General features: G+C 39.4%; 1 protein-coding gene across 3 annotated transcripts in view; it reads right to left on the bottom strand.

Annotated features, from left to right (window-relative positions):
• Positions 1–9,308: 9,308 nt before the first annotated feature.
• TMX3 (thioredoxin related transmembrane protein 3) overlaps positions 9,309–20,222 on the bottom strand; it is a 45,585-nt gene continuing 34,671 nt past the window's right edge. For 2 of the 3 annotated variants that reach the window (XM_058691843.1, XM_058691845.1), the window contains 3 exons: positions 15,868–15,997; positions 14,430–14,498; positions 9,309–12,818 (listed from right to left, as the gene is read on the bottom strand). In XM_058691843.1, the coding sequence (XP_058547826.1) occupies positions 12,561–12,818; positions 14,430–14,498; positions 15,868–15,997 (457 nt within the window). In that variant the 3' untranslated portion in view covers positions 9,309–12,560. The remainder of the gene's footprint in view (positions 12,819–14,429; positions 14,499–15,867; positions 15,998–20,222) is intronic. The other variant, XM_058691844.1, reaches the window with a different exon arrangement.

The raw sequence follows: 20,222 nt of genomic DNA, 5'->3' as shown, positions 1-20,222 counted from the left end.
GAAAATAGATGAGTATTAAAGACAGAAAGGTGATAATTGACAATTTAATCAGGCCTTGATCTAACTGCAGCTGTTGTTCTAGATGTGATCTATTTGCTGCAGCAAATTTAACACGTCACCCCTCCCCCCCCCAACCACACACACACACTCCTTGTGTCTGATGTATAGCTGTGGATCTGGTGAGTACTTTTTCCCTCTCTACCAGGCAAACTGTGGCTTGCTGACCAAATTCAGCCTGGAACCTGTTTTTGAAGAGGGCTTGAGTTAAGAAAGATTTTTACATTTTAAAAGAGTTTAAAGAAAATAAAAGAATATGTAACAGAGTCCATATGTGGTCTTCAAAGTCTAAATTATTTATTATCTGGCCATTTACAGAAAAATGTTTGCTGACCCCTTGTGGGGCTTTAAAGAACATGTTTCTATTTCTGCCTTGTGAGGGCTTTCTTAGCAGTTTTTGCTGAAACCTGGAACCTAGGCTGAAAGCAGGTAATTTATGACCGAATAGAACTTCGGAGAGTTTGCCTTCTGGAAGTATTGTTTTCATTTCAAGGGGGGCTGAGGCCTGAGATTTGGATACATCCCTGGGCTGCTAGATACAATGGTGTTGTTATCTTTCCCCTGGGGAAATGTATTTACATTCAAAGGGTTATAGTAAGAACTCAGAACACTCAGGAAGGAGCAAATTTTTCTCCCTTCTTTCAGGAGGGAAGGTGGACATCACCTAGAGGTGTATATAAGCACCTCATTTTTGCAAGATTTCTCACCTGCACCACTGTTATGGACTGAATGTTTGTGTTCCCCTGCAAATTCATATGTTCAAATCCTTCCCCCAGTGTGGTGGTGTTAGCATGTGGGACCTTTGGGGTGATTAGGTTAGGAAGGTGGAGCCATCATTGATAGGATTAGTGCCTTTCTAATGGACACCCCCACAGAGCTCTTTTGCCCCTTATAAACAAGAGGACCCAGCAGGAAGGTTCCCGGTCTTTGGCTATGAACCAGGAAGTGGTGGAGGCTGTAAAGGCTCCGCCTTCCTAAGACAGATGCTTGTGTTTAGCACTGTAGAGGCTTCAGAAGGATACTCATACCACCAAGGTCAGAGCCCGCAAGAACTGCCATAGGCTTCTGTCAGCTTCTTCTTGCTCTCTACCACCTTACTTCCGTCTCACTGCCCAGCCAGCTCTGTGGACCACACACTCAAGCACCACATCCGAAGACCACAGCCTTACAGAGAACTTTCAACCCGCTCCTATCACTGTGCACGTTCAAATTCGTGCAGTGAATCTCTTTGTGAGTGTGTGTGTGTGTGTGTGTGTGTGTTACAAATCACCTAGTGGTTCTACTTCAGAGATACTCTATACTTATTGATTTAGCTGTCTCTTCACAGTTGACATTTTGCAGTTTTCCAGTTTTGTGGAAATATGTAATGGAAATGTTGCCTTGTGATACTCTCATAGGAAAGGTATGATGTGTGAATTTACGTGTATGCGTGTACAGTCATTCCCAAGGAACTGACAGTGAAGACAGGAGCCTTTATTGAATGGTTTTGGAGGAGCACTGTGATTTGGCTATTTATAACCATTATGGTTTTTTGAAAATTCTGTCTCACCTATCTATCCAATGATGGATTCAACAATGAACAATGGTTCATTCAAATTCTTACTGAACATTCAGCCCAGGCCACACAATATCAACTCTTAAAAATATTATTAGCTTTGGAGTAAATAAATACATTGGTTTAATTCATTAATAGTGCAATGCTGTACATTAAATACCAACTATGTTTATATAATGTCCTGTGTAGCAAGATGGTGGGAGGAAGGAATTAATATCCCTTGGAAGGGTCAGTGAAAGCTTCAAAGAGGTGGTGATTTATAAATTAGACTGGATTTTTTTCTTTTGTTAAGATTAGCAATACTCTGATATAATAAGTGACAGTAGCCAGACATATTTACATGCTTTCCTGGAAAAAATTATCATCAAATGTCTGCTTATATATTTACTAATTTTCCAAGTTTATTGAAAGGGATGAAACTTTGTGTCTATACTCCTGGCTTTTGAATATGATTTATTCATTTATTTTTAATAGCAAGAGACTTTTTAGAGTTTCCAGGAACCAATTTGTTCAAGCCTCTCACGTGCCTCTTTGAGTTGATATCAAGGTTTTTATTTTACATAAAGCATATGGCATCTAAGTTGTTTGAGATACATCATACTTGATATTAAAAACACCTCGGTGTTTATTCAGGATTACCACAATGAAACAAAAATTTACAATAATGCTTACTCTATCCCCCCCCCCCCCATTTATTTTGAAATTTTTGAAACCTACATGCAAGTTGCAAGAATAATACTTGCTGATTTTAGGTGAAGGACACATGGTACCTTCCTGTCCTGTACTACTGAGAACTACCCATTGTAAATATGTAGCTAATTTTACTTTACCTGTTTGTTTCCCTAAGTATATACACAAAGAAGTATTTGTGGGTGTTTGTTTAACTAGAACTATAAAATTGACTAAAAGCAGAATCTTTAGGGTCCAAACCATGGTGCTGTCCCTTCTTCCGTTGTAACGGCCATCACTGCACAAAGACTGCGAATTTTAGTTCCTCTCTGGTTGTTATTATTGTGGACAGTGGGAAGTTAAATAGTCCAACATCTTCAGGAAGAAACTGAGATCACAAAAGTCTCATTACTGGGAAATGAACTATACCTGATGACCACAAAGAGGTGGGACAGAAATGGCCTTCGGCAGAGATGGGCTTTGGTGTCCCTGAGCTACACCTTACATCGTTAAATGGGGATCTCCATACACGTTGTATATTTGCCAGCAGTAACTGCTCACATAAGAAGCTTGTTTTACAGAAGGTAGCACAGAAGAAAGAGGCAAAATTGTGAATACTTTTGAGTTTTAAATTTCATTTTCTGCACAAATGGCTCACGGGGATGAATGAAGCCAGAAAGCGTGGTACTCTGACGTTCAGGCCTTACGAGTGCCCAGTCTTCACCCTCATCTCCAACAGCAGAGGCTAATTTCAGTCCACTGGCCACACTGTTCCTCTCTAGAGGAAGGATGGTAGAGAAAGAGGGAGATAAATGATCCCAGCTGGACATAACCTACTTTCTTGTTCATAAGAAAAACAAAACAAAACAAACAAACAAACAAAAAACACTTTCCCGAAGCTGCTACTGTTGTGCCAGCAAGTTTACTCACCGTTGGTCGAGGCTGCGGGGTCACGGAAGGGAACTGAAGCATGTGATGCTCTTGGGTCATACGTGACCTCTGAACGCTTGCAAGGAAATCACAGAAAACCCAACTTCTTCCAAGGCACTGACACTTTTACCTTTCCTAACAATCATTTAAACCACTGGGTCACAACTGGGAGTCAACAGCAAAATCAGCTGGGGAAGGTTTTGTTTTCTCTTTGTTTTGGCTTCAAGCAGAAGGTCATCCGAAACCAACCCAACGGATCTTCTAAGGCTTCTCCGTATTTTCATAAATCATCTGAGGCAATGGATGCCTATGTGATTCCGATAATCACTGCTGGTTCGGAATCCATAACTTAAAGTGTAGTAATTATTGCCACAAGGCTAACAGTTTTACACTGACTTTTGCAAAAGAGCTAATTATTTTTCAATAGTATTTGAGGGATAGAGAATATTTGTTCCCTAAAAGTTTTCATAGTTCTTCACCTCTAATCCATTCTTACTGTCACTGTATAGATTTTAAGATTTTTGATCCCAAGCTAAATATAAAAATCTTCTGTATTAAAAGATAAAATATTTCCAAAGTTTATGACCCTTTTATGTTAATTACTTATCTTTTATATTGCTCAATCAGTAAACATTTAGATATTTTTGGAACATGCATTTAAAATCTTCAATTAAAATAAGTCTTTCTGCTGTTTTTTTAATCAGAACCCTTCAACACCAACATACTAGTAATAAATACATTATATAAATATATATTCAATTACTCATTCATTTATTTATTCGTTTATTAGACAAATATTTATTGAATGCATACTTCATGCTAAGCATGTTTCAGGAACTGAGAATGTAGTGTTGGACAAAAAAAAAAAAAAGATAATGTCTCTGACCATTCAGGGCTTATATTAGTGTGTATTTAAGGTGGGAAGCAGGCAGTAAACAAACACTATGTAAGGTTACAAAGAAGTACTTGTAAAAAATAAAGCAGCAAAGGGGTTAGGGAGAGCTGGAGTCCAGGAGGTCTAATTCATGTAGAATGGTTTAAGGCGTTAATGATAAGATGGCCTCCAGTATGGAGGGAGTGACTCACGTGGATATCCAGGAGACCGCCATTCTAGTCAGAGGAAATGGCTGGTGCAAAGCCTCGAACTTAGTGTGCTCCAGGAAGGGCAAGAGGGCAGGAGGATGTAATGGAATGAGCAGGAGGACTGGGGAAGTGGTAGGAGATATAAATGTGGTAATGAGTCAGGGGCAGGGATGTTGTAAGAAGCAACTACAAGTTGTATCAGTTTGGTAGGTTGCTGTAACACAGCACAACAAACTATGTGGTTTAAACAACGGAAAGTTACTGTCTCACATTTCTGGGGTCTGACGTCTAAGGTCAAGGTGTCTTGTGTCTTCCAGGGTTGGTTCCTTCAGAGGCTCGGACCGAGAATGTGCGGCAGACCTTTCTCCTGGCTTCCTGTGGCTTGCTGGCAATCTTCGGCAGCAACTCTGCCTTCAACCTCACACGGTATTCTCCCTGTATGTGTGTTTGTCTCCAAGTTTCCCCTTCTTATTAGGACACCAGTCATTTGGGATTGGGATCCACTGTCCTCCAGTATGACCTCATTTTAACTAATTACATCTAACGACCGTATTTCCAAAGGAAGTCACATTGTGAGGTGATAGGGGTCAGGACTTCAACATATGAATTTGGAGCGACACATCTGAATCAATAACACAGTGCATGGTGAGGGAGGACCTTGTCTGTTAGACTAAGGTAGCAAGGCACTGGAATGTTTTGAGCAGAAAAATGCCATGATCTGCCTTCCATCATAAAAGGGACCCCCTTAGCTGTTCTCCAGGTAGTTGACTGCAGTCAGGCAATGGTGCAGGGCAGTGAAGTCTGGAACAGGGTGTGGTGGCCTAAACCAAACTGCTAACCTGTAAAGTGCTGTGAAGTCTGGCTTCCACGTATATCTTAAAGACATAACTAACAAACATTTCTCACAGGTTAGATAAGAGGTATTGAAGGACAGAAGTCTCAGATCAATCCAGGGCATTTGGCCCAATTAGTTAAAATGATGATGTTACCATTTACTGAGATCAGAAAGACTGAGCATAAGCTGGTATTCGGTGAACAGCCAGTGCCTTGGATATGTTGGTTGAGTTGCTTACTAAACACCCAAGTAGAGACGTTGAGTCGGATATAAAGTCTGGAGTTCAAGCTGGAGGTCCCAATTTGTGAGAGGTCCACGCCGAGATTTTTAAAATCAAGAAACTGACTGAGGAATGATGTTGAGCACCTGTTAATAGGTTTATTGTCCATTTGGGTTTTCTCTTTTTGTAAGGTTCCTATTCAGGTCACATCCTCATTGTTCAGACTGGGTTGTCTTTTCCTTACTGAGTTGAAAGTGTTCCTTATATATTCTGGACACAAGTCCTTTGATAGATGTAAGTATTGTGAATCTCTATCTCTTTTCCCTCTCTTAATGACATCTTTTCATAAACAGGAATTCTTAATTGAACAAAATCCAATTGATTTTTTTTTATGGTTATCTGTGTTGTGTCCTCTTACGCATTTGTTCTCTACCAAAGGTCATGAATATTTTCTATAAGAAACATTAGTTTTATTTTTCTATATTTAGGTTCATGATCCATCTTGAAATAATTTTTGTGTACAGCGTTTAGTATGGCTCCAGGCAGGCTCTCTTAGCAAACATGCACGCTCCTGTCCAGCTTTCCACGGTCTCTTTCTTGTAAGAACCTTCCTGAAGATCACAGGGAGTAGCAGCATGCCCTATTACCCTGAGATTCTTCTCCCAAGTCCCATATGATCACACTGCTCAGAAGGGATGGTGAACGAATCAGCCTCCCTCCTCCTATCCCATTTGGACTCCGCTAACAGAATGAGTAATAAAAGTTATTTGTTAAACAATTATCAAATAATTCTACAGAGATCTGAATCTTAGTTGATCTCCAAAGACCCTTTTGAACTATACATCATATCATAAATATATAAAAAAAATTAAAGTATCAATGACTTTTCTCCACAATGTATCTGAGGCATATCTAATAATTTTATAAATAACTGTGGTTCTATTTGGAAAAATAAATTCTTCTAATACCTTCCTAGAGGTTGGTTGGCCCCTGTGAAAATCATTGTTATGATTCACACACGAGCAATTCAGAATTTGAGATTATATTGTTAACAGCTCACAATAGATTGTACCAAGTGTGGTAATTTGGACGTGAGAGGTTTATATATTAATCTTGGAAGCTAAGATACCTAGTCTTTCACAAAAAATGTGAATTAACCTATGTCCAAATAGAAGGTGAATCTTTTTACTCCTTCCAAAATAATCCCTTGTAAAAAAGAGTCACCTTCTACCTAACAAAAAAATCTTTCAGATTCAGTCTCGACTGGGTTATGGTTTGGAATAGGATTTCCAGAGATTAGCATCAAACATGTTGAGAGACTGGGTAGATCACCCACCTCTGATGGAAGAAAACCAGTTACATAAATCCACAAGTGAACATAGCAAGGATAGTGATGGAGTCATGTGAAAAAACCGAGTGAGCAGAATATCCTCAGTTACTATGTATGCTTCAGTTTCACTGGACTACTTCATCCACCCAACTAAAATGTATTCAATTTAATATATTACAATCGGCCAATTTTTATTAAAAAAATGTTTTTTAAATTGGAAACAGAAGGCACTATTGTCAAATGGACATAGAGGGTGGTTTTAGTGCTTACATCTATGGCCTCGCAGAATGTCCGTCTCGGAAGGAAAGTCGTGTGTAAATATTTTCAGTGTGGGTGCTCTGAACCTCCCGACAGCCCATTCTGTCTCTGGAGAGTTCTTCTGTTGAGACTTCTTTGTACTGCGTTCCGCACCCGTCACCTGCACCTACAGTACGGGTGCAGTTCCGGACATGCTGAGCAAATCCAATGCCTTCATCTGTAGGAAGAAGGCCGCTGTGTTCTACTCTGCCTGGTCTCTTACCCCAGCCCCAGAGATCCCACAGACCTAACAAGGATTTCAGGTTGAACAACAGATCGTAGGAGAAGGAAAACCAAGACAAACAGGAAAGTAAAACCTTGGAATTGAGCACTGTACGTGATGACTGAGGTCACAGCAGTTCTTTACTACTGTATCTGCGGTACACAGAAGACATTTAATAAACATTTGTTAAAAGAATAAATTGCAAGAAAACAACTGCCACTTTTTTACTAGTTGTTGAAAATGCCTTTTCAGTTTTTTTTTTTTTTAATGTTTTTATTTATTTTTGAGACAGAGAGCATGAGCATGAGAGGGGCAGAGAGAGAGGGAGACACAGAATCCGAAGCAGGCTCCAGGCTCAAAGCTGTCAGCACAGAGCCCGACACGGGGCTTGAACTCACAAACTGTGAGATCATGAGCTGAGCTGAAGTCAGACGCTTAACCGACTGAGCCACCCAGGCGCCCCATCCCTTTTCAGTTTACAGGGGATGGGCTCAGAGGAAAGTTAGGCGCTGAGAAGTACTCAGGAAGGCTTTCAGGAGAATCAAATCATCTATATTCAGTATCCATTAGTGTTCTAAATCTGGGTCCAAATAACATTTACATCTGTCTGAACTATTTACACGGGCTGATAATCCTACTGAATACTTGTATCCCTCCTCTTACGCTTACTCATTTTCACTGAAAGCACAAAACCCAAAGGATTTTCAGAGATGTTTGTCAACCTAAATTAGTTTATTTCAATGTTAAAGAAACTTCTTTACATGTCTACCCACTGAAATTTGCTTGAATTGCAAAAAGTAGCTGAGCAAATTTAAGCATATTGGTATTTCATATTCCCAAAGTCTTGGCTTTTCTCTGTGGTAAGCAATACTAAATTCTAAAAGAAGTGAGAAGAGAAATCAGTTTGATACAAAAATGGTATAATTTCTGAGCTGTTTTCATGTGCCAGGCATGTTCTTAACATGCCTCATGTGTAACTCACCCGATCTCCTAATCCAGTGAGATGGGGCGAAATCTTCCTGGAATTAGCACAGGAGCAGGGAGGGTAAGCGTCTTACCAACTATGCACAGAGGGTGACAGAGCGACTGGAGAGGTTGATTCTAACCAGCTAGTTTGTGTGATTCCCAAGTTGGGTGGGGCCATTTTTTTGGCTGTTATTCCCGTGCCAGAGCAATTCTTATTAAAAAATGTGCCCACAGTATAAAATATGAAAAATAAATTACTAAAAAAAAACAGTATTTGTATATATATTTTTAATAATATACTCTCCCCATTTGATGCTATTTTTTTTGAAGTTTATTTGTTTATTTTGAGACAGAGACAGAGGGAGTAGGGGAGGGGCAGAGAGAATCCCAGGCGGGCTCTGCGCTGAAGGCACAGGGCTTGAACTCACCCAACTGTGAGATCATGACCTACACAGAAACCAAAGAGTCGGACTCTTAACTGACTGAGCCACCCAGGCACCCTCTCCTGCCATGCTATTTTTAAAAAGAACATTTTGAGGCTTTAGATTCCAATTTTACTGACAATGAAAAGGAGGGGAGCCTGTGTTATGTCCGAGATCACAATGTAGCTGTCAATCGTGGACTCGGTTCCAATCACTTCAACTCTAAACTCTGAAATTAATATTTAAAAATAATCAAGTTTTTTTTTTTTTTTTTTCCAACGTTTATTTTATTTTTTGGGACAGAGAGAGACAGAGCATGAACGGGGGAGGGACAGAGAGAGAGGGAGACACAGAATCGGAAACAGGCTCCAGGCTCTGAGCCATCAGCCCAGAGCCTGACGCGGGGCTCGAACTCACAGACCGTGAGATCGTGACCTGGCTGAAGTCGGACGCTTAACCGACTGCGCCACCCAGGCGCCCCAAAAATAATCAAGTTTTAAATACAAAATATATCCAACCAATCTTGGGTTCTTCATCTATAAAGGGATAACAATCTGATCTCAGGTGTGTTTACTCATTATATGTTTATATAACGATGAAAAACTTACAACTTAATAAAAGAAAAAACACTCTGTGGAAGATCGGTCTTCGCTATCCTCTTCACTTGCACAAGGAACTGTTTGTATTCAAAACGAAGTAAAAATAATAAAAATAATAAACGTGTTTTCAATTAATTTATTTTAGAAAAAAACAGGTTTACAATTGGTGCCATAAGGCAAGATATCATGAATTCAACAAGTTAGTAATACAGACTTTCAAAAACCTTTATAGATTTAGTCCAAAGTAGAAAATTATTTTTTGCCCACTCTTGGACTCAGACACATTCAGAAAAAATATATATTTATAAAAATAAAATGGCAAACATAATCCCACCATTACTTGATAGTCTTAACATCCCACACTGGTTTATTTGAACAACGTGTGCATAATAAAAAGAGCTTAGTTTTTTTTCCTGTTCTATCTCCTAGCATATGAAGCAATGATCGAAATATGTAAATTACTTTTTAGAAAACCAAAACCAAACAAGCCCCTGAAGCAAAACACCAGAAACATCAACAAAAATCCACTAAAATAATAATAATAATAATAATAATAATAATAATACAGCTGTTTACTCACATAGGTCCTTCCTTCAGCCTCCAGATATTTGGCTCTTAATGCTGTTTGTAAGTCAGATACCAGGAGACCAGTAGGTTTGAGGAAGAAAATAAAAATTCAGGCCTAATACACCTCAAACAAGTTTCAGATAATAGTAGCTAGAGAAATATTACTGTGTATGATGAAACAAAACAAAAAGGATTGCAAGCTATAAGGGGGTGCACGGCTTGATAAAAACATGTACTTTCTCTCCTAAAAAAATTGAGCAACAGATCCCACAACAACAAGCATCTAGAATTTTGAATTTTAGGATTAAAAAATAGAATTTTATTGCAACTGAAAGAAAACGTGAAACTCCAACTTAATATGCAATCATGGTAAGATTCACCAATGAATTAGGACATGTATGTCCTAATACTAAATTCATTAAGATATTAACTATATTTTGCAGTAATTTCTCCTGAAATGAAAGTAGCATTCCAAGTACTGATAACCACATTAAGTGAGACCATATTAAAAGCATACTAGTGAACAAAATTTTTAATTTTTTTTGTAAGAACTTTGATAATATCCTAAAGTCAACAAATAAAAAGCAAAATCTTAATACAAACAGAAAAGAAAATTATTTACTTATAAAGTATCTAACCATTTTGTTTTCCTAACAGTCACACTTTGAAAAAACACAAATAGAATGTGGGCCAATGGGAGAGAGCTGTGAAAAAGGAAACAGAGAACTAAGACATTAATTTACAGATAAAAAAAAAAAAAATCCCAATACAAAGACTGCCAAACTTTTTGTATGTTGATATATATTGAGCTTTTAATCTATTTTTCCCCCTACTGAGGTCTTTCATTTATAAGTGATGCCTGACAAAGGCTAAGAAATGTGCAGATGACTGATAAGAAAACGGAGTCATTTCTTATCATTTCCTACTGTCACTGGTGGAGGCTAAGCTTTACCTTCCTTACTAGACTAGACTCGAGTGAGGCACTGTACCCACCTAAGCTTTTTTTCACTGCTGCAAAGCAAGCTTGACCACTGGGAACATTAAGATTGTTCCTCCAAAAGAATCCCTCACTACTCTTTGGAGAGGAACCTATTTGTTTAATAGCATTCATCTCCAGTTTCCACTTGAGAACATTTCTTTCCAGTATTTCCTGAAATTTCCTATGTGCTTCACTATTAAAAATAATAGAGTGCCAAACAGTAAAAATAAGCATTTCATCACTGTATGTAAAAGAGCATATGGATACGATAAAACAATTGCTAGCAACTTCTTAGGACTTAGACACTCGAGTTTTGTTTCAGTCGTGAGCAGCTTAGTATCAGAAATCGTCAACAGCTGCCTTGGGGACCAAAGCCCTAAACAACTTCAATGTAAGGACCATGAGTTGCATATTTTTAAAATGATTACACATTTTTCAGTGTTTAAGAAAAACCATTCTATTGTTTAACTCAATTGCTCAATGGATAGTCACCCAATGGTCATCTCATAAAAATCTAAAGTTAGCTAAAATGAAGGGCTCAAAAATAATCTACAATAAATATACCACAGTGTTACTTGCAACAATTCCAATCTGTATACACGAGTTGGGACAGAATTCCTCTGTCACGTCATTATAGACAGAAGGTGAAAGGGGTGTCAGAATTGAGAGGACGGAGAGGGTAACACTTGGCTGTTGATCACTGGATACAGACTTTGCTGACAGGCTGATTATGTCACTCATTACTCATTATGAACATAGACATGCCCATAATATTACATATGTCAATAAATTTTATAGATATATATGTAAATATATGTGCATGTTGTGTGTGTGTATATAGATATATATCTATATATAGACATATATCTATATACACACAAAGATACACACATATTTTAAGTTACCATAAAGTTACCATACCATAAACATAAAAAATAAGATCTATATTACTTTTTAAAAAGCAGCAGGAGCTTTTTATCAAAGGAAATTTTCAGAAGAAATTCCAATATACAAAACAAGAAAGAGGAAAAAAAAGTAGGTCATTCTGGCTAAAGAAGGGTAGGAGTAACAGACTCTCCCCTTTCTACAGTGATCACTGAGACACCTGCTAAGCATGTCCCAGCACGTGGTCTGAAATCACTGCTCCAAGTAAATCCTGTTTAATTTGCAAAGATTAAACATAAGACTGTTTTTTCCCACTATACAGACCCATATGAAAATTTTATAATGTAACTGAGTAGAAAGTTAAAAAGTAACATTTCTTCTCCGTTAAAAACAACTAACAAAATAAAATTGCTATGCTATATAAAACCAAATTATTTTTAAGTTGTAATCTGAATTTGATCCATGGAAAAAGGTGTTAGTTCTCCTTAAAGTGCTAAATTTTAAAGACTTAATTTTGCCCGTGTAAATCTCATCTAAAATACATGAGGAGAATGAATGGTAGGAGGTGAAAGTATTGTTTTTCTTTATCGAACATGTGTCTTCTACCTGACTGGCCAATTTAAATATTCTGCCCAAGAATCTTAATTTGTCACAGAATGCTCAGATAGAGAAACATGCAAAAGAACTACTCTGCTAAAACGACATCTATATGGTAAACTCCGATGGAGTGCTTCCTCATTTTTTTGTTTTAGATAAACATTTCCTGTGTTTGCTCCAAATGTCTCCCCATTTATGAAGGACTACTTCACTCCATGCAGTTTGATATTAGCAAAATACAAATAACATATTCTCTTTTGTCAAGATCATGATTAAATGTCTAAGTTCAATAAATAGACTCTTGGATAATTTGAAATCCTATCAAATATGCCACACTAGCCAAGATTCAATCTTTCTTCTTCTCTAATACATCTTTGGGTTCCTGCACCATAGGCCCGAGGGTGGCTCCACCGCTTGGCTCCTGTTCTCTGCTGTCTTCTACTGGCTCCTGGCTTTCGGTTTCACTTCTGGACACCTCGTATCGTTCTTCTATGTACCCTCCATCAGTGTCCGCCGTGTAGATGCCGTAGCACATGATACTGATGACACCCAGTGGAAGGCCAAAGAGAAAGCAGCCCATGAGGGGCGAGCTCTTGAATATAGACTGTGGGAAGATCATCACAGCTCAGTGTTTGTTAAAAAACCACTACAGACTTCGTCCTCTTGCTACCCCCAACTTCTTTTAGTTCCAGTCAATCAAGGTCAGTATTTCTGCAGTGACTACCCTGTTACAGACACTGTTAAGAGACAGAAATTTTACACTGTGTGTGTGTGTGTGTGTGTGTGTGTGTGTGTGTGTGTGTGTGTGTGTATCCAGCTACCAGCAGCAGAAAGAGGCACCAAATACTCTATGACTTTTCTAAGGACATTCATTTTCCTCACATCAACCACAAAGGTCTCTCTGAGACGGTAACTACGTGCCCAGCAGCTTCGGAGTCATATCTTGGACTAGACGAACCTATTCACCGAGAAGGCCGCTTGTTTACCGTAAAGCAGGTGCATACGCATTCCTCTTCACAGGACGCTTTAAATCCTTTTTACTTTCTGCTTAGTAGCAAAGCCACATAAGCTTAATAATAACTCCTCTCAGCATATACACCATCTCCTCAGGTCTCAGGAAACAGTAAAAGCAATTTGGCTGAACAGGTCTTTCAACTATACTGTATCCTATGGGTTGTGACTACACACTTCTCAGACGGTAACCCTGAGAACGATACAGGCAAATTCAGAGGAGGGGAAGGTCACCTCGGATTGAGACAACGGAAGAAGGCTTCCCAGAATAAAAGTGTTCTGAGGTGGAAATTTAAGCCTGAGTAAGAATGAGGCACTGAGAACACCCAGGCGGCTTCTGCAGTATTCGAGAACTAATGAGGACACCTGAGGCGGACAGAGTATTGTCCCACGGGTCACTGGAAAAGGCAAGGAGAGCGATCACAAGTGACTGTTTTAGGAATACTCACTGTGCAATGGTAGAAACAATGCACGGAGCCAGGGTAAAAGGAAGGGAAGACACCGCGTGCAAGTCAGAGGAGCAGCTACGCATCACGTGCTAAGGGCCTACTCTGAGGACTTCCACTCTGAGAACTGCTTTCGGCCGTAATGAGCAAAAACACCTCTGGACTGAGCAGCTCAAGACAGACAACTAGAATGGAGTTTAAGTCTCCAACAAATCTAGGAATGCTGACCGAGAGCTGAAGCAGTTTCAGAACCAGCGACTGAAAAGGGTGGAAAGAGGCTCCGGAAAACACTTATAAGTCACGTCACTGAGGTAATGGATTCTCAACTCTAGTCAACTCACCGATCGTACAGAAATAAGCAGACAAACTTAATTTCCACCCGAATAATACATTTTCTTAATATAAATATGCACCAGTTCTCATCTTTAAAGATGTATTTTTAGGGGCACCTGGGCGGCTCAGTTGGTTAAGCGTCCGACTCTTGATTTAGGCTCAGGTCATGATCTCAAGGTCGTGACATCAAGCCCCATGTCGGGCTCTGTGCCGGGTGAGGAGCCTACTTAAGATCCTCTCTCCCCTCCTCCCTCTGTCCCTCCCCGACCTGCATGCACACGCCTGCACTCTCTTTCTGAAAAGAAGAAAAAAAAAAAGATGTATGTTTTTACCTAACCCTTTGAAATTTCAGGTTTTACCTTCCTTAGACATTAACCCATGCGTTTTCAATTAGCAGGGACACCAAGCAAGTTGTCACGACTCACCACAATAGTCGATTTGGCATCAAATATTATTCTTTTCAATCTCTGCAAAATGCTATCACCTCCTTGGGCCTTAAATTGAACAGGAAGAGAACAATTACATTATTTAAGTACTATAACTTCATTTTTCTGTTATAATCTTACAACTGCAGGTCAGGGTTGACCCCAGAGGATTACAAAAAGCACCTGAAAGAGCCATGCAGCAAATATTTACTGTGTTTTCCGTCCCCCTCCCCCCAACCTCCTTTCTTGCGTGAACACACTCTGACCCTCCTCTGAAGACTCAGTCTCCCTACTGACACTCCGAGCGTCGTGGCTGATGCTGACCCACCTGAGCCCTGCCCAACTTCTTTCTGGGTTTAGCTGAGCTTGTTAAAGTCACTGCACCTCAACTATTGTGGAGGGAACCTCCCCAAGAATGACGCCCAAACGGAAAAAAGTGCTCAAAGGGAGAGAAGAAAATTCCTGATGAAAATCAAATCCCTGCCTTCAGAAAACTCTGAAGTCTGGCTCATTCCTTGAATTTCTGTACGAAGCTCACTTTGTGGTCAGTTTGAACTGGGTTTCACTAACTGACATATGGAAGAATTCTCACTCATATAGGTGAGTTTCATTTCAACAAGTATTGTTCTCACAAATATAAAATTCCTCCTCTGTGACTGTTTTCAGAAGAACTGCTTGTTATTCCGTGAGCCAACTTTCAAATAAAGTTTGTAACAACCTGAAACAAAGCTCTCACAAACCAGTAATTAGACTTCCTAAAAGTCTACAAGTCTCCTACTTTTTCTATTTTATTCTAGCCTACTGAATTATGATGCCTGCTGCTCCTATCTGAAGTCATTTCATGAGCCCATAATACGGGTGACAACCCACACTTTGAGTAACACTGCAGTACTCCTTACAGGGAAAAATGCAAAGTGAAGACAACCCATTCATTATTTCTAGAAAACATTTTATGTGGTTGGATTTGGAACTCTCCACTGAGACTGATTCTCGGTACATTTCCCCATCTCTCAAAAAACTGAGGTCTCAGTCACAGGTTTTTCTTAGGAAAGCAGTCTGAATAACTTAATACAGTTATGCTCTTGAACCCAGAGAGGTTAAGGGCTGGGGCAGCTCACAACTGGGATGCCCCTGCACGCGGCAGACCTCTCAGCATCCGCAGCCCCGACCCCAAACACCACCACCACCTACCGTCACTGTGACAACCAACGATGTCTTCCAGATACCCCTAGGATGTCCCCACCCATAAGCAGCTTCTGTGTCTCAGAGAATGCTGCTCTGCGACGTGAGAGAAGCGAGGCGGGAGCCCGCCCCACCCTCCCCACCCCCCTTTGCGCCAGGCGCCGCCCCTTCCTTTCAGAGTCCGCGGGAAAGAAGGAAACTTGTTTCTCCTCCACCTCCTCCCACGGCCCCTGTGAAACAGAAGGGAACAACTCACTGGGACTGTGCCATCTAAGATGTCACGAATGAAATGTGCCATCTCCTCGGCACTGCCGATCTGTCTGTCCAGTAAGAAGTATTGTTGGTTTGAAGTATTCAGTACAACCACAGTCGGGACTTTCAGTTCACTGAAAAGAGAAAAACAAAAGAAATCAAAATACACATTGAACAGAGAGAAAACAAATATTCTGACAGTCATTTCTATTATAGCTAAGTAACAAGTACAAGAGGAGGAAGCTGTATGAATAGCTTTGCCTCCCTGTGTCTACATGAAGAAAATTTCAAATTGTGCATTGGTTTAAAAAAAGCTAAACGAACACTGTATGATAAACATTCTAATATATGGTATCAGACAGCTTGGTATTTATGATTAAACTGAAGGACAGAAATTATTATGTATGAAGTGTCAATTTCTGGGCAACCCCACTCCTTTCCCTCCAAATACCAGCAGTGTTGGGTCACACATGACCCGCTCCAGTCAAGCAGCACCTCGAAGGGAACTCGACAGGAAAGAGCGCGGTGTCTGGAGTCACGCCGCCTGTGTGCAAGCCTGGGGCTTTCCCACCATTTACTTTTTAAGCCTAATGTTTTTCATTTATAAACGAATAAGAGGTGGGTAGTGGGAGGTTGTCTTGTTTTAAAAATCAGGAAAACTCAAACATTCAGCACAGTCCCTCGTACATCCTACACGTTCAATAGATGCTACTCCGAATTCTCTGAACTCCCACTATCCCAATGCACATTCCACGGGCGTCCTCAGGAAGGGCCTCACTGATACACTACGTATCAACTCAGTTGATACAAGAGAAAACATTACCAACAGGTGTCATTTAATTGAAATAATGTTTTATTTTTTTCCTTTCAAGGATAGGTTGTTGAATAATCATAAAAGGAAGGGAGGTGCTCAATTCTGTATGTCACCTACACATGGGCTTATGGCTATTTGTGCCCATATAAAAATATTATACAAAAGCACAAAACTACAGTAGAAACAATTTACACCACCACTGTATTATTACCACATAAGTAACCGAGTCCTGTGGATTGCTTTATCGCTCATAATTCTCTCTCCCTCCCCACCCAAAGCCCTTTTCCCAGTGAGGCAAATCGTGCTCATGTGACTCCTGATGTTGGGCTCAGCCATGGACTTGGCCAGCCATGGACTTGGCCAGGGGTAAGGTAACAGAAGGGACTCGAGCAGAGACTTCAACTATGCTTGCAGGGCTAGGCTTGCCTTCTTCTATTTCTGTGACTGCCACAAGAAGAGCCCGGAAAACGTCCTGCTAAGGTCAAGGACATGGAAGACTGTGCAGCTGATGGCACCTCAGTGGCAGTTTGGAGCCACATCCTTCTGTGCCCAGTCAACATCAGCCAAGCCGAGACAAGAGAGAGAACAAATACTATTGCTTGAAGCTACTGGGTATCAGGTGGTTGATTATCCAATATTATTGTTAGGCAAGAATTAACCGATTGTATAATTAAAAAAAAATCTCCATTCTTCATAATGAATGCAAAAAACAACTTTTTGATTGGTAACAGCTTAGTTATTAGTTATCATAATGTGTAAATAGGAAAAAAACTTCTATATCTTACAGAATGGATTAGAATTTGGCCTTCCTATAAAAGCACATATTGTAAAAAAGTTAAATACACAGTTGAACTAAGGACTATCTGTTGTGAACTAATTCAATTCAAATAATGATGGAAATGGAAAACATCACTTCATCCTATTCCCTATTATATTCACAAAAACCCCAAACAAAACAAGTTAGTAGACCCAGGGTCTGACAGTCCCTATTTATTTTGAGAAAATTTAGAAAGCATAGTGCTGCCATAGAACTATCTTATAGAATATCATGTGTTTGTCCTAAGTTAAAAACACTTTACGCATCAATACCTATTAAATTCCACTAATTTATCTGACAATATTAGTGTCACAGAAGAGCTTTGGAGTAAGAGAGATCTGGATTTGAGAACTGGATCTCTTTAACCTACTTGTTGGGTATCCTTTGGCATATTACTTAACTTCCTTGGGTTTCTTCTAAGAAATTTCAATTTCCTCATCTATACAAAATGGAGATAACAATCGTACTTATACCTTACTAAGTTCTACAAAAGTTCAAAAATACATATTGACCAGTCGAGTGTTGGTCACAGAATTAAGTGCTCAATAAGGACTTTCAATTATTATCACATAACCATCATATGCTTTCTCTTCTTTCAGAAAAGAGAAAAAAAAAAAAACCAAAATATGAATAAAAAACAAACAAAACAAAACAACAAGGTGTTGGTGGTAGAGATTATTATTTTTCTCTGACCATAACTGTAGCTCAAAATATCTACTATCTCACAACTTACATTAAAAGTCATACTCATGAAGGACGGCCCATCATCTGTACATATTCTGAATATTATCCTGGATCAAGGAGTTGTTTATTAGACCCAGACTGCTTTGACTTCTTACAAACCATGTTTTACTGAATGCTGGCTTGCCCTGAAGGACATTGTAAGAAATGGTTGTATCAAAGTCCCTATTATATATGCTGTAAAAATCCTATTAAAAGTATACTTCTATTTATGGTGTCCTCCATTATGAGATTATACAGCATAGCATATTCTCTTAGGTTTCTGCAAAGTCTTCCATACTCCTTAGAAGCTATAGTTGTTTGATAGACTATGGGGAATGTATAAATAATGTTTCTTTACTTTGAGTATGAAAAATTCAAGGCCAAATTTTTCAAGTACCTTTAATAATTACCTACAAATGATAAATCCCTCAAATAATAAAGATCTTTTATTTTAGTTTCCTTTGTCTTGATGTCTTCGTGATATAGGATATCTGGTACTTTATATCATTGGTAAACACTCTCAAATCTTTATTATAACAAAAGGGATAATAAATATAAATGAATAAAGGTAACACTATAATTTTAAGACCTTTAACTGAAAATTACGAATGTTATCTTGGGATTGTAAATTTGGTTTTAATTTCCCCAATGGAATACATGCGCTGAAACCTGAAGCAAGGCAACGCTCTGCCTCTGCTCCCACGCCAAGCTAGAGAACACCACACACGGCACAAGGGCACAACGCCGTGAACTTGAACTGGCACCTCAGTGTCGCTGGAGGAGGTCACCGGCCTCTAGTGAGTGGGCTTTCCACACCTTCACTTCGGGGCGATCTTAAAGCTCCACACTCTCCAAAGCCCCATTTTCCCACCACCTCTTGTGTGTGCTGTTAGGCTCTGTCTGGAATGAGTTCTCTGCATTTCTTCTTGCAGGAAACTTCTCTTAATTACTGCCTCCTCTAGCAAGCATGTTCTGAACCTTCCACCTTTGTGTGCACTGGGGTGGGGGTGAGAGCCTCCATGTTTCCAAAACCTTCTACTACAAAGACCTTTTCATACAGTTGTGGAATTACTATGTTGTGTTACCCAGCAGACTGTAAGTATTTGAAGACAAGGACTCAACTCATTTTCTACATCAACAGTACCAATCACAGCGTGTGACATGTAGTAGATATTACATGTCTACTCCATAGAGTAGACTCTCATCTGAAATTCATTCAGTATAGGTAGGTTAAGTGTTTTCTAATACCAACTTTTTGAAGTGACAAATCAAATCTTTACATCATAAACATAACGGATAGAATTATTTTAAAATCATATATTTTCCCTATAAAGCTATTTTAATCTGTTAAAATAAATTCTTCTAAAATAGCAGTTAATTCTTGAATGTAAAAACATGCTACTTAAGGGGCACCTGGGTGGCTCAGTTGGTTAAGCGTCCAACTCCTGATTTTGGCTCAAGTCACAATCTCATGATTCATGAGTTTGAGCCCCACACAGGGCTCCGTGCTGGCAGTGTAGAGCCTGCCTGGAATTCTCTCTCCCTTTCTCCAACTCACATGGGTGCACCCTCTCCCTCTCAAAATAAACAAACTTAAAAAAAAAAAATGTTTACTTAAGTTACATTTACTCATTAAAACTGAACTTAAAGTGTGTGTTAAATAGAAACCACAAAATCTGGAAGTTTTTGAACACTGTCTTCTTTCCAAAATACTATCAATTATTAACATGGAATTGGGAAATAATTTTTTTTCTATGTTTATCTGAGTGCGTGCGCACATTGTGCATTGGGGTGGGGGGGCGGGCAGCGAGGGCAGAGAGAGAATCCCAAATAGGCTCTGTACTGTCAGCGTAGAGCCCGACATGGGGCTCAACTTCATGAAACCACGAGATCATGACATAAGCTGAAATCGAGAATCAGATGCTTAACTGACTGAGCCACCCAGGGGCCCCGAGGTAAATTTTTTTTAATATAGTGCAATTATTAAAGCTCATTTAGTTTCAAA

This window comes from Neofelis nebulosa, chromosome 11 (genome assembly GCF_028018385.1).
Source record: "Neofelis nebulosa isolate mNeoNeb1 chromosome 11, mNeoNeb1.pri, whole genome shotgun sequence".
NCBI classification, from domain to species: Eukaryota; Metazoa; Chordata; class Mammalia; order Carnivora; family Felidae; genus Neofelis; species Neofelis nebulosa.
This window is presented reverse-complemented; position numbering and strand designations above follow the sequence as displayed.